Below are 15436 nucleotides of genomic sequence, written 5' to 3' on the forward strand. Positions count from 1 at the left end.
CTCTCAACAATTTATTTAAAAAGCTTGATATTTAAAAAAACTGCACTTCAATAATTTATTGATCGCCGTTGTAAGAATCGAAAGAGTTAGACAGTGTATGAAATAGCTAGTTGTAGCTAGTTTAGCGTTAACAGATATTGATTAATCAATCATTAAACTTCGTCCTCGCTGGTCTCGTCGAAGGTCTGTCTCATAGTTGAACTATTCGAAATAATCGGTCGAGAACTTTCACCACTGTTCAAGCCATTCGCGCCAACCTTTTGATATTGAATGTCATTGCGGACGAAATCGTTTCCAGTGGATCCCCTCTTGACCATTTTGCCAACAATGAGTACGAAGAAGAACATAATCACAGCCACAACTGCACAGTGCCTTTGGTGGTATCAGATAAAAGGTATAACATCCAAGTATCAAAAGCGAGTAACTGAACAAACTGATTGATTACCAGCTGAAGATCATGGTGATTATCATCATTTGGTCGTGGTTCTCTTGGTCCCAATGAGCCATACCACCAGGGGGATACAAGATGAATCCAATCTGGTAGAACCACGTTCCTTGGAGAAACGTGAAATAGGTTCTAGCCAAAGCAACTGTGACATTTTCTCTATAGCGAGCCTCTAGGGCCACACATATCACGCAGGCTATGATAACGTAAAACAAATACATGTGGACCTAGTTATTAGGGAAGTATATATATATTTTTTTAATAGCGGTGAAATTAATGCCGACAGAAGCGTTAAGATAAACAACGAACCATAACGTCCATGTGTGACCTGCCATGAAGATGATTTCCGAATAAGAATCCTTCGATGCCAAACGCAAGAAAAGCTGAAGCATAGTCGAGATTCGATGGAATATCGACTTTGTAAAAGTAGAGGACATCAATGACGCCGGTAAAACCTGTCCAACGTTAGTCGGGTATCATCTAAATTTTAATTTCAACTTTTTCTCAGTTGATGTTAGACATAATCGAGTTACCGAAGAAAAGGAACATTGAAATGTGCTGAGCGTTGCCCCAATGTGTCCAATGACCATTTTCAAATCCCGTCGCCGTTTCACCTTGAAATCAAAGAATTCTTCATTTGTCACGTTTTTTCAAAAATAATCTGATCTTTCTCCGTATAGACAAATGAGCCATTAGTCATTGTTGCCCTTGGTTACCGTTATCTCACGTTTGCATTGTCATCAATAGAGACGGTTGACAGAAATAGCTTATTATCTTTTACTTATAAGAATACTCCGCCTAGTATTACCTATTATTTGGACAATACGAAATTACAAAATTCGTGTGCTAACATTACTACGTTCTATGCAACACAAAATGGATGGATGTCGATTTGGATCGGTTTCTCTTGATAGTTTTATCGTTTTTCAAATGTCTACATCAAGTTGCACTATATACGAGAAGACGCTGAGTACTCGAACTTTTTTTGGGTAAAATTTGAATAATATTGAAACTCCGCCCATTCAGTCGGAAGATAGATACCACTCAAACTATAAAAAGTAGTTGAGATATCCGACTAAGACCTTCAGCTGTCGCAGCAAAATGAAGTCGCTTTTGTTACCCATCATCGTTATTTTCCTTTTGGCCGGCCATTATTTAGCTGAGGTTTCTTCGCAAGTCATCCTCGAAGTACCTGGTTATGGCGTTCTTAACGGGACCAACGAAAACTCGACTTACACTGAACGTCCGTTCTACGCGTTTCGCGATGTTTTTTACGCAGAAAAACCCACGCCTGAGAATCGATTTTTGGTCAGTATAGTTACAAACGTGAGGTCATAGTACGAGAAACTAAATACCATTTTCATACTTAGCCACCGCTTCCGAAAATCCCCTACTCGATGGATGAAATCCAGCAGGCTACCAATAATAATGCTGGTTGCCCTCAGCTTAATTCAACCAACGAGGATTGTCTTTCTCTGAATATCTTCACGCCACAAGTAACGACAAAAATCGAGACAACTTTAGCAATGATTTTTAACGAAGTTGCATTACGTCTAGTTGCCATTTGAATCCGACAAGCTTCTTCCTGTCATGGTTTGGGTCCATGGAGGAGGTTTTTCTCTTGGCCATGCCCTCGAATATCTACCCAACAGATTCATGGAACACGACATCGTTCTAGTTCCGATTCAGTACCGCCTCGGTCCACTTGGTGATATAAAGTTATTTCTATATTCAGAGAAAAGTTGACAATTTTTATTCTTTGGAACATCCCACATTAAGGTTTCCTCTCATTCGACACGGATGATGTTCCTGGCAATGCCGGCATTTTCGACCAAATCGAAGCTTTACGTTGGGTCAACAAACACATCCAATACTTTGGAGGAGATCCCAGTCAAATCACCATCGCAGGAGAAAGTGCTGGAAGCGCTAGTATTACGCTTCTTCTGTTGGCACCACAAGCAAGAGGTAGGACTATTGAGCTTAAATCTAGTCGGTGTTACCATCATTTTTGGTGCAGGACTCTTCCAACGGGCCATCGCCGAAAGCGGATCTGTTTTGGCTGAATGGGCCCTTGATGGCGACGGAAGAGGCAAAGCAGCTTCCCTTCAAATCTCTGAAATGGCAGGATGTCCAGTGGAACCTTACCAAGATTTACTCACTTGCGTGTGCAATATCGATCCCGCAGAACTGAACGAAGCATACCGAGACTACTCAGTATGTATAATCAACCAATATTTGCCGTAGATTTTGCCAAACGTTTTTCACCACATAAAAAGAACCCAATTGATGATTGATATTGTGGGTATATCCCACTATTTTAGCTAGTATCTTGTTTAAATTTACATATTTTTTTCTTTGTTAACAAGACGGCGGAAATGTCGAAAGGTGGCCTGGGCTTCAGCGGTTCCAATCCCATCATTCAAGTTGCTGGAGCACAACGGATTATCGAGTCGGACCCTTTTGAGTTATAGAATTCCGGCAATTTTGCAAATGTTCCTACAATGTAAACACGAATACTTTTCTGTTATAATTTTCAGCATTTCTTGTGCGACGCTTGTTTGATTGTCATCACATTAATCGGATTTTTCGATGCCTACAGGTTCGGTGCAAACAAACAAGAAGGCTCAGTGGTGTTAGGACGTAAGGTTTTCTTTCGTTCAATTTACGTTAACATTATGTTCTATATTGATAATTTTTGCTATATGTCGCGTGATAAACTTTTTGCACCATGGTTTTCCAACAGTGTTGTACACCAGTTTCTTAGTTCCCAACAATCTGACCGAAGACGAGGAGTATTTGGCAAATGATTTGGTCCCACAACTGCTGACTACGTTGCGTTAGTATATTGAGAAACTCGTTTCTTTGGTCGAACTTATTTTAATTCATATTTATTCATGATGAACGGAACAAAAGACATTGATGATCCTACTGGAGAACTGGCCGCTCAGTTGACGGAGAAATATTTGAGTACAGCAGTAATGGGTAACTTCACATTATATATCGAAAGTAACTACTTTCGACCCTAAGGGTGTAGACAAAGTATATTCTAGCTCTTTCAAAGTTGTCTTACCTCACCCCTGCAACGCCCCCTTTTCTTCAGACTTTTTCTAGCTCTTACGGTAGAATGTCGTCGCGAAATTTTTCTCGTGGTCCAAGGGACCCACGTGCCGAACACGTTGATTCTCGCGTCGACTATTTCGCAAACGGGCGATTTTATGAGTTAGACAGTTGGGATCGTTCCCGTTCAGTTTTTGATAATCGCACTCGTTTCCGCTCGGACGACAGGGAGAGATTTTGTTACCCTAGCTTTCGTGAGAGATCGCCTTTGAGGCGTCCACGGTACGTCGATCCGAATGTTCAGTATCCGCCTGTTCAGTATCCGCCTGTTCGGTATCTTGACGAGGGCGACATTCGGGGCCCACCGGCTGATCAAGACCTTTACATTGTGATCCTGCTAGTGCTTATGACGCTTATTTCGAGTGTGACTATGACCCCCGATCCTACCCGACTCACAGTGAAGCTAAGCCAGAGGATGAGTATTACAGTGATACCCCAAGAGAAGACGACTGGGCTGAGTACGATCACGCGGGGGCAATTGATCGCGGTCGCCCTTGGCGCCCGCAAACTGGCGTTCGTTTTACGACGGATCAGTCGCCGATATCCGTCGAGTTACCGACCCTTTCAGAAGAAGCGCAGTCAGTGGCAGGCCCATCCAATGGTAATCAGGGCTCAGATCCTAGGCGGGTGGAAGACGAAGTTGCCGTCATCAACGCTTCGCCTCCACCAGTGGTACCCAAAGCAATCTGTGATGAAATAGCGTCCCTTTTATCCGTCGGCGTTTCAACCGAACAGTCCAAGTTGACTTCAAAAGAATTCCCACTAGTGTACGAGGTGGGTGACTTCTCACTTATGCCTCCCAAGCCGGATGCATGGATGAGTCGCCGATCTAAGGATAAAGGCGTTTTGAAAGCGGTCAATGTAAAGGAAGAAGCTTTAATTAGAACCCAGCTGAAAATCATGGACATCGGTCCCCCTTTGATTGACCTTTATGCTCGGCTGGCTAAAATGGAAGAGGCTACGACAAGTGATATGCGCCGCTCGGTCCAGGCTGCCTTGCAGCAGTGGGGTCGTGCTTTTGCCCACGTTTCAAAGAAACGGCGGGAGTCTGTTGTGCATTTTACGGACCCCAGAGTGGAATACCTTTTGAAAGACGATAGCTGCTTTGCTACCGGTAAGGAGGCCCGCGAGCTCCTTTTCACCGGCCGTTTCCTTGAAAAGATGCTGACCGAAGCGAATCAAGATGAGACACTAGCAAGAAGGGACAAAGCGGTTGCTGCCACAGACCGCAGAAATCCAGTTCGGTCGACCAGACGTGACCAGCTGATACCTCCGTCAACACGTCATACTCACTACGGCGGGCACCAATATGAACGCGGCAGTAGAGCGAGAGGACGGAGAGGAGGGGGCGATCCCAGAGGCGGTCGCGGACGCGGGAATCCCAACCCAAGAAGGTACGAGTTTTTGACCCCCTGTAATATTCAAGCGCACCCCATCGTATCGATTAGTCTTAAAGTGGGCGCTCGATTAAGTGTTTTCGCTGACAAATGGTCAGAAATTACCGACGATCCCTGGGTTTTGAAGACGATATCCAACGGCCTTAAGATCGATTTTTTGTCAGAACCATTCCAACGCTCATCACCGCGTGATGTGGTAATGTCAGACGAGATGCGAGCTGTTTGCTAGACGGAAATTGCGAGTTTATTGAAAAAAGGGGCGGTTAAAGAGATCACTGACGAGTCGGGGGTTTCATTTGTTCTTTCTTTTGTGTACCGAAGAAGGTTGATGGTTTCAGACCGATCGTCAATTTGAAACCACTGAACAAGTTCATAAAATACGAACATTTTAAGATGGAAAACCTAGAAACCGTTCGTTCTTTGGTCAGGAAGGGGGATTGGTTCGTTAAATTAGATTTAAAGGATGCGTATTTAACGGTACCGGTCTACTGTCCCCAGCAGAAGTTTCTTCGCTTTAAATGGGAAGGGCGTATTTTTCAATTTAAATGTATGGGATTTGGTCTCGCGCCCGCCCCAAGAATTTTCACCAAAATCCTAAAAGTGGTGGTAGCCTTTTTTAGGAAGCAGGGAATAAGGCTAGTAGTATACCTTGACGACTTTTTGGTTATGAACGAAACCGAGAACGGTACGCGCGCAGATTTGAAAACCGTACTAGACCTATTAAATGCATTAGGTTTTTTAATCAATTGGGACAAATCCGTCACCGTTCCAACTCAAACGATTGAATATTTGGGAATGGTAGTAGATTCCAATAGATTGTCTTTCTCACTGCCTTCGGCAAAGGTAGAAGACGTTAAGAATATGTGCAGAAAAGCACTGGCGGATGGCATAGTTTCGCTACGCACCATCGCTTCCATTCTCGGAAATTTTACGTGGGCCATCCCGACAATTCCTTTCGCGCAGTCACATTATAGAAGCATGCAACGCTTTTATATCACTGAGTCCCAGAAGGTACGTAACGACCTTAGCGTAAAGCTTACGCTTTCCCCTGGATCTGTTGCTGACTTGGAGTGGTGGCTTTTCAACCTGGAAAGCTCAAACGGGAAGGATTTTTTCCCTCGAAGTCCCGATATCGAGATTTTTTCCGACGCCTCGTTATCCGGCTGGGGGGCGGTTTGCGACGGTGTTTCAACACGAGGCTTATGGACATCAGAACAAGCAGATCTCCATATTAATAGCCTCGAGCTCATTGGAGCTCTATGCGCTGCAATCATTTGCAGAAAAAGCCCGAGGTCTTTCCATTCGAATGTTTTTGGATAATTCTACAGCCCTCTGTTACATGAACAAAGGGGGGGGGGGGACAAGATCAAGTGAGCTGACAGCCGTTGCGAAGTCACTGGTTGAATTTTGTGAGCAAAGAGACCTAAAGATCGAGGCGGTTAATCTTCCTGGAGTGATGAACTGGAGGCAGATAGGGAATCGCGAGCGGCTGGAGATACAAGCGATTGGAAGTTGAAACATTCGGTATTCAATGAGCTTCAATTAATATGGCCGGTCCCATATAGCACATTTCTGCCGTCGGATGTCCGAATCATGGCCGAACATCCGTTAGATATCTATGTACTCAATGGGTAGTTCCAGGGATATCCGTCGGCTAGTCACCTTGGAAGTGCAATGGATGTGCGAAAATTATATTCTACGGACCTCCTTCCAACAGCCAAAAAGATTTTCAATTGTTTCATTTAAGGATCGGCCTCGAGCCAATCGGGGCGCTTTTTTGCAAATCGGGTTTCTCATTTCGGGCTTAGGAGGCGTGGCTCAGGGTGGAAAATTCTTCTCCCCGAATTCAATTGGGGTTTGCAATCAATTGGATTGCAATCAATCGATTCATCAATGCAAAAAACATTATCGATTGACCCGATCTATCCGATAACAACCCCGATAATAGCTCGTTCTACCCGCTTGCCCCGATTTTTACTCTGAAACCGAAAGAACGGCATTTTTTTTTATTGCTTCGGGGCAACGGGTTAACCTCAACTTTTCCCCGCACCGCCCCGGTTGGAAAAGTGGCACCTCATTTCAACCCCCAATGCACTTTATCGGTGCGGGGCGGTTAACTCGATTAGAACTAATTGGGGCCGATCACTAAGTTTCATTATTAATTGTCAAAATTTCTTGAGAGGGGGAAAACTTAACCGTGTTCAAATTTTTCCCTTGAACGTATTTTTATTTGAAGTCCAGCATTTAAAATGAAAAATTTTAAAAATAAAGGAGTAATGATCTATTTGCCGGATGGTTTATTTTAAAATTTATTACAAAAAATGAATAAAATATATGAAAGTCGTGAGTTTGTTTGCACAAGCTTTCCGTTTAGCTTACGGGAACCAAGCCATTGAAAATTAACTCACAGAAAATAAATATTATTCGGCATCTAATAATATTAAAAGCAAGTATACTTATGATAGGATTATAATTTCAAATAATAAAAAACTACTTTAAACTTAATAAATCATGCTGAAGTTTAAAATTCAAAAAATATTTAGCATAAATTGTTTAATTTCAATTTATACACCTCTGGTTTAACCTAAGTTCGACATCATCTTGACTTCTTAAAAATCCTGTATGTGATTTGTTATCGAAAAAGCTCAAGTGTTTTACAACAATTCGATTGTATTGTTCGAAAATGATATAAAATATATCTGTAGATTGGCACAGTGGAATAAGATTCGACTGTGATGCGGGAGACCCGAATTCGAATCCTGGTATAGCCTAATGTTTTTTCATGAATAGATGTCCAATACATGTCATATTTATAGCCAAATGAAAGCCCGTTCGGATATCCTTAGAATGTCTGACGGCGCTGTTGAGGGCGGTCAAAACCAAAAAAAAATACATCCGTAGGACATCCAAATCGGATATCGGGCTGTCCGGAAGATATCAAAAAGATGTACTCAACATCCGACCCCGACATCTGTCGGACATCCGACGGACTGCCTTGTGTTATGTGGGGTAGATATAGATCTCTTCAGCTCGCACTGGAACACTCAGCTACCATTGTTTGTTTCCTGGCGTCCGCAACCAGGCGCCGCCGCCGTTAATGCCTTTTCGCTAAACTGGCTTAACCATTCCGGATATGCATTCCCGCCATTCTCTTTAATATCTAAATGTTTGGAGAAGCTCAGGAGGGAAAAGGCTAATTTACTTATGATTTGTCCAGTCTGGCCATCTCAACCATGGTTTCCGGTCCTCCTGGAATTGGCATGCGACGTCCCGATCCTTCTTGTTCCTTCTCACGATCTGCTGAAATCAGCAACGGGCGAGACGCACCCTCTGTTGTTAACCGGCTCGCTACAGCTAGCCGCTTGGAAATTATCCGGCGATATTTCCGACGGGAGGGATTTTCGGAGTCGTTGGTCGAACTTCTCTTGGCCGGTAACCGCACCAATACGCACTCGACATACGAGTCGGCTTGGAGAAATTGGAACGATTGGTGTTTTTCAAAGAACGAAAATCCCTTGTCGGTCCCTCTAGTTTCAATCCTAGAGTTTTTATCGGGGTTGCACCGGGACGGTAAATCGTATAGTTCAGTAAACATTCATAGGTCTATGTTGTCAAAAACCTTACCGACCGTCGACGGACACCCAATCGGAATCCACCCTCTTGTTAAAAGCCTCCTTAATGGGTGCTATAATTTGAATCCCCCTAAACCAAGATATAACTATGCGTGGGACCCGAGCGTAGTTATTAATTACATGTCCAAGTTAGGCAACAATGCGTTTATTCCCCTCCCATCATTGACGAAGAAGACAGCGGTTTTGCTGGCCTTGGCATCGCTTCTCCGTGTTTCGGAGCTGGCCGCCATCGACTATCAGTCGGTTATCTTTTCGGAAGACGATGTCAAATTCACTCTGCTAAGACTAAGAAAATCACAGCGTGGGGGTCCATTGCAGTCCGTCATTATCCCTAAACTATTGGATGCGAATTGCTGCCCGGTTCAAGCTCTCAAAGCCTACGTTGATCGCACGTCTACGATTAGGGAATCAAACATTAAACAGCTATTCGTGTCGACCATTGCACCCCATGCGGGTGTTACAGCCAACACTATGAGTAAATGGATACGCTCCGCGCTCAATGTATCCGGAGTGGACACGTCAATTTTTAAAGCACATTCCACACGAGGAGCGGCCGCTACGAAGGCTTCAGCGTCGGGAATATCGACTGATGAGATCTTGAAGGCCGGTCATTGGAAGTCTGAATCTACTTTCGGTAGATTTTACAAAAGAGTGATTGCGCCTTCGATTGTTCCGGCGGTATTCCGGCATGATCAGGTTTAATACTAATAAATTGAACTACTTTGAAATCACCCTTAGGGTCGAAAGTAGTTACTTTCGATATATAATTGAAAATTACCAGAGGGATCGCTCAGCGATCCCGAACGGTAATTAGGATTATATATTGAAATAACGGATGAGACCCTAAGGGTCTCATCCCACCCTTCCCACCCGTTATTTGTTATTTCTTATGTTACAATTTATTTCACTCAAATTTTTTCAGACGGGGTCTGAGCAGTAACCAGGAGTAAATGTACTCCCCCAATTCCTACGACGAGAACCGACCGAAGCAAATTTTTTCCGTGTTTTGGAGTTTTTTCCCGAGAAGCCCGGGTTTTTTAACCAAAACAGCATATGGCAAACCTCAGTTGTTTATATTCGGTCCAGTCGGTCATAAATTGTGTTTGTTTGTATCCCGTGTCCTTCTGTGGACCATTGAAGTTCTGAAAATTGAAAATTATTGTTATTTTTCCTATTGAGTGCCCTCACCCACTTGTCTGCAACATATGTTTCCCCCGTTTGCTATGTTTAATTCAGTCGCTAAAAAAGTCTGAAGAAAAGGGGGCGTTGCAGGGGTGAGGTAAGAAAACTTTGAAAGAGCTAGAATATACTTCGTCTACACCCTTAGGGTCTCATCCGTTATTTCAATATATAATCCTAATTACCGTTCGGGATCGCTGAGCGATCCCTCTGGTAATTTTCAATCAATGACGCCCGGCCTAATAGACGTAAGCAAATTTCTTGTTTATTGTTGTTAACGTTCCACAAGGAAACCATGTGACGTGATTCGGAGTTGGCCAAAAAAATAATTAAAAATCTTGAAAAATTTGAACAGATGTGTGGTGTGCTCTTTTTGAAAGAACCCTCGTACGAAACGACGCAAGTTGTTTCTCAATTTTCTATTCATTTGAATACGAAGGAAGAAATTCGATTTTCAACTACGTTTTCGCTGCAAATCCACCTCCATTTCCTTCCGGTGAGTTTTTCTTGGTAAACAGATAATGCCTACTAGAATGACGATCAAGTTGTTTGATTGCACTTACCGTGTTACCTTAGGTGTCGCCCATGCTGATGAGCTGATTTACCTGTACGTTATACCATTCCCGTCCATTCCACCGGGTCTCAATAATAGTGAGACTGAACTTTCTATGAAGATGCTTCAAGTTTGGACGAATTTTGTCATTTATGGGTAAGAACTTTTGAAACACACCACGCTGTTGAATGAATACGCAATTTTCTTTTACATTTACATTAGCAATCCAACTCCCGACGGCGTACCTCTTCTTGATGGTATCCCACAGTTTTTACGATACAGCAGTGCCGTTGAATCGTAAACCACCATTGACGACGTTTGGCGATCGGAGACAGACTACACACTAACTTACACCGTAACGGTCGATGAATTGAACCCTCCCGTCAACAAGCGCAGAGCTTCCAACAAACAATCTGAGCGTTCCAAATATGTATCATCCAGCAAAACCAATGATCTTGCATATTGAAAATAGTAATTGTGTTGTTGTTTCAAATTGGTTCACTGTATAAGGTTACAAGCACAGTTTGTTTAAGAGCGATTTGCCAAAGCATACATGATCAATAACTAATTTGGGTTAAATATCAATTGGATTTTATGGAACAGCAGTAGCCTACATTGGTTTAAAACTTTCTTCCATATTTCCAAGGGGAAAGGTATGCTAAAGAGTACCTTTAGCTTCGATAAACTTAATCAACTATCAGAGGAGTGGATTTTCCCGCACTTATCTTGTATGATTTTACACGTCAAACAACAGAAAGTCTGCATAACAAAGTAGTGTCAATGTATACGAATAGCTTTTGTAACGCAAGGGGTGCACATTTGATGCGGAATACATTTCGACATCCGGTATAATGAATTAATAAGTTGTATTTTGGCATTAGCGATTGTGTCTAACTTTCGGAGCAAGTTCCCTTTATGTTTAGCCTCCCCCCCTCAATGTGTTGTAGACAGGATCCTTAATGAAACAAAAACAACAGTTCTACAGCAAAAAAAAGCAAACACTTTAAATCGTACGACCCGTCCCACATAGCAACGGGTTATCTTTATCCAACCGGACATCCAAAGGATGTCCGGTTGTCTCGAGGGGGGATGTCCTAAGGATGTCTTTAAAATAATGTTTAAGACTCCTTCGTTTCGTCCAAATGTCCGGGACTAGTACTATCTTTAAGACGTCTATCAAGACAGTTTGAGGACAACTTTAAGTTGTCTTCTGGATGTATGCAAGACAACTTTAGATCGTCTTTTTGATTACTTAAAGATATTTTTTTGACATCTTAAAGATTTCCTAAAGACATCTCAATGATATCTTTCTGATTTCTTAAAGATATCCTGAAGCCATCTTTCTGACTTCCTGAAGACATCTTTAGGTCATCTTTCTAAATCACCAAAGATATTTTTTGGACATCTTAAAGATTTCCTATAGACATCTCAATGATATCTTTCAGATTTCTTAAAGATATCCTGAAGCCATCTTTCTGACTTCCTGAAGACATCTTTAGGTCATCTTTCTAAATCACCAAAGATATTTTTTGGACAACCTAAAGATTTCCTAAAGACATCTCAATGATATCTTTCTGATTTCTTAAAGATATCCTGAAGCCATCGTTCTGACTTCCTGAAGACATCTTTAGGTCATCTTTCTAAATCACCAAAGATATTTTTTGGACATCTTAAAGATTTCCTAAAGACATCTCAATGATATCTTTCTGATTTCTTAAAGATATCCTGAAGCCATCTTTCTGACTTCCTGAAGACATCTTTAGGTCATCTTTCTAAATCACCAAAGATATTTTTTGGACACTTTAAAGATTTCCTAAAGACATCTCAATGATATCTTTCTGATTTCTTAAAGATATCCTGAAGCCATCTTTCTGACTTCCTGAAGACATCTTTAGGTCATCTTTCTAAATCACCAAAGATATTTTTTGGACAACTTAAAGATTTCCTAAAGACATCTCAATGATATCTTTCTGATTTCTTAAAGATATCCTGAAGCCATCTTTCTGACTTCCTGAAGACATCTTTAGGTCATCTTTCTAAATCACCAAAGATATTTTTTAGACATCTTAAAGATTTCCTAAAGACATCTCAATGATATCTTTCTGACTTCTTAAAGATATCCTGATTCCATCTTTCTGACTTCCTGAAGACATCTTTAGGTCACCTTTCTGATTCACTAATGATATTTTTTGGACATCTTAAAGATTTCCTGAAGACATCTCAATGATATCTTTCTGACTTCTTTTAGATACCCCGATTTCATCTTTCTGACTCCCTGAAGACATCTTTAGGTCACCTTTCTGATTCACTAACGATATTTTTGGGACATCTTAAAGATTTCCTAAAGACATCTCAATGATATCTTTCTGACTTCTTAAAGATATCCCGATTCCATCTTTCTGACTTCCTGAAGACATCTTTAGGTCACCTTTCTGATTCACTAATGATATTTTTGGGACATCTTAAAGATTTCCTAAAGACATCTCAATGATATTTTTCTGACTTCTTAAAGATACCCCGATTTCATCTTTCTGACTCCCTGAAGACATCTTTAGGTCACCTTTCTGATTCACTAACGATATTTTTGGGACATCTTAAAGATTTCCTAAAGACATCTCAATGATATCTTTCTGACTTCTTAAAGATATCCCGATTCCATCTTTTTGACTTCCTGAAGACATCTTTAGGTCGTCTTTGTTATTCACCAAAGATATTTTTGGGATATCTTAAAGACTTCCTCAAGACATTTAAATGATATCTTTATGACTTCTTAAAGCCATCTGTTTATCATCACAAAAAAATTTCGAAATTTTTGCGGAATTGTTGTCTTATTTGGTCCATTTATCAGTTCTTAATTCCTCTGCACATATTTATTATATTACAACATGTTTAAGAACGCTTGACATATATTTTTAGGCTATATTAGGACGGTTTGACATATAACTTTATAGTGTATTAAGACGAGATATTTTACTTACGTAGATTGTTGGATTCGAACTGCAGACCTCTGACTTCTTGGCTTAGTATCCTAACCATTATGCCACTGTAGTACATAAATAATCAAATCAAAGTACTTATTGAACTGACCTATGGATTTGTTACTTAGGTAGTATCATTGTCAAGTCCCGACTAAGTCTTGCTCATGGATATATTTAAGAATTTCTTTTTTAGTCTTCGACAGCTATATCCAAAGGTAGTCCTGGACGGACATCTTAAAGACATCTCTATATAGTCCTAAATTGCTTTGGCTATAAGTGTCCCCTACAGGACATCTTAAAGTCATCTCTATATAGTCCTAAATTCCTTTGTCCATAACTATCTCTTAGAGGACATCTTAAAGACTTCTTTATATAGTCCTTAATTTCTTTGTCCATAAGTATTCCTTACAGAACATCTTAAGGACATCTTTATATTGTCCTTAATTGCTTTCTCCATAAGTGTCCCTTATAGGACATCTTAAAGACATCTCTATAAAGTCCTTAATTTCTTTGTCCATAACTGTCCCCTACCGGATATCTTAATGACATCTCTATATAGTCCTCAATCGCTTCGTCCATAATTATCTCTTATAGGACAAATTAAAGACATCTTTAAATTATCCTTAATTTCTTTGTCCATAAGTATCCCTTTCAGGACATCTGAAAGACATCTTCATATAGTCATAAATTGCTTTGTCCATAAGTATCCCTTATAGGACATCTTAAAGACATCTCTATACAGTCCTAAATTGCTTTGTCCATAACTATCCCTTAGAGGACATCTTAAAGACTTCTTTATATAGTCCTTAATTTCTTTGTCCATAACTGTCCCCTACCGGACATCTTAGTGACATCTCTATATAGTCCTCAATTGCTTCATCCATTGTTATCTCTTATAGGACATCTTAAAGACATCTTTATATTGTCCTTAATTTCTTTGTCCATAAGTATTCCTTACAAGACATCTTAAGGACATCTTTATATTGTCCTTTATTGCTTTCTCCATAAGTGTCCCTTATAGGACATCTTAAAGACATCTCTATATAGTCCTTAATTTCCTTGTCCATAACTGTCCCCTACCGGATATCTTAATGACATCTCTATATAGTCATCAATCGTTTCGTCCATAATTATCTCTTATAGGACATCTTAAAGACATCTTTATATTGTCCTTAATTTCTTTGTCCATAAGTATCCCTTTCAGGACATCTGAAAGACATCTTCATATAGTCATAAATTGCTTTGTCCATAAGTATCCCTTATAGGACATCTTAAAGACATCTCTATACAGTCCTAAATTGCTTTGTCCATAACTATCCCTTAGAGGACATCTTAAAGACATCTCTATATAGTCCTAAATTGCTTTGTCCATAAGTATCCCTTACAGGGCATCTTAAAGACATCTTCATAAAGTCATAAATTGCTTTGTCCATCAGTGTCCCTTATAGGACATCTTAAAGACATCTCTATATAGTCCTAAATTGCTTTGTACATAATTATCCCTTATAGGACATCTTAAAGGCATCTCTATACAGTCCTTAATTGCTTTGTTCATAACTATCCCTTAGAGGACATCTTTAAGACATCTCTTAGTAGTCCTTAATTGCTTTAAAAAGATCCTTCAACGTCAAATGAAGTTAAAGTATATATAACTATATATATATATAGTATAGTATTGTATAGTTAAGTATATAGTTAAGTAAGTATTTTATCTTTTAACTAGTTACTTTATTCAACTGATATATTTATCAGCATTGTCATGTTTAAGGTCCATTTAATTTTTGAGACTCCCTCTAGCGGATAGTTACATAGAAATTTTTTTAAAAAGTGGCGTCGTCGCACATCAGATCGAGTCTAGCGCCAGACTACCCCTGAACAAGGAAGAACAATCTCCATCGACCAGTAGGTAATTCTAATTCCGATGTGGCCAACTCTTGTCCACCAACAAGAGTTACACGGCTTCGGTTTTATACTGGGAAGAGTACGCGGACTATATACAAGAAGGGGGTGGGAGGTCTTGACTTTTACATCGAGACCCACCTTCCGTATATAGAGACCAACGTGCATTGTTCCTGATTTCATACTCACTTTCCCCGAGATTCGAACGAAATGGCCTTATCTAAAAGTATCCCTGA

The 15436-nt window shown here is 40.6% G+C and overlaps 3 protein-coding genes across 3 annotated transcripts; 2 read left to right on the top strand and 1 right to left on the bottom strand.

Annotated features, from left to right (window-relative positions):
• Positions 1-75: 75 nt before the first annotated feature.
• On the bottom strand, positions 76-1298 carry LOC123475340 (transmembrane protein 45B-like). The gene is made up of 5 exons (XM_045177935.1): positions 1280-1298; positions 979-1059; positions 755-900; positions 446-672; positions 76-372 (listed from the first exon to the last, which is right to left on the bottom strand). Exons 1-5 carry the CDS (start codon positions 1296-1298, stop codon positions 153-155), a joined length of 693 nt encoding a protein of 230 aa, XP_045033870.1. The 3' UTR covers positions 76-152.
• A 212-nt stretch (positions 1299-1510) lies between these two features.
• LOC123475227 (esterase FE4-like) lies at positions 1511-3439 on the top strand. Its single transcript, XM_045177632.1, has 9 exons — positions 1511-1753; positions 1816-1941; positions 2003-2153; positions 2225-2410; positions 2463-2659; positions 2812-2948; positions 3045-3085; positions 3189-3281; positions 3359-3439. The coding sequence occupies exons 1-6, from the start codon at positions 1547-1549 to the stop codon at positions 2914-2916; spliced, it is 972 nt and encodes a 323-aa protein (XP_045033567.1). The 5' UTR covers positions 1511-1546; the 3' UTR covers positions 2917-2948; positions 3045-3085; positions 3189-3281; positions 3359-3439.
• Positions 3440-3528: 89 nt separating this feature from the next.
• LOC116935915 lies at positions 3529-5188 on the top strand. Its single transcript, XM_032943119.2, is given in 4 exon segments — positions 3529-3888; positions 3891-4676; positions 4888-4956; positions 4989-5188. Coding segments are annotated over 4 exon segments (1374 nt in total). The 5' UTR covers positions 3529-3569.
• The last annotated feature ends 10248 nt before the right edge of the window (positions 5189-15436 follow it).

Source organism: Daphnia magna, linkage group LG8, assembly GCF_020631705.1.
Source record: "Daphnia magna isolate NIES linkage group LG8, ASM2063170v1.1, whole genome shotgun sequence".
In the NCBI taxonomy this organism is placed as follows: Eukaryota; Metazoa; Arthropoda; class Branchiopoda; order Diplostraca; family Daphniidae; genus Daphnia; species Daphnia magna.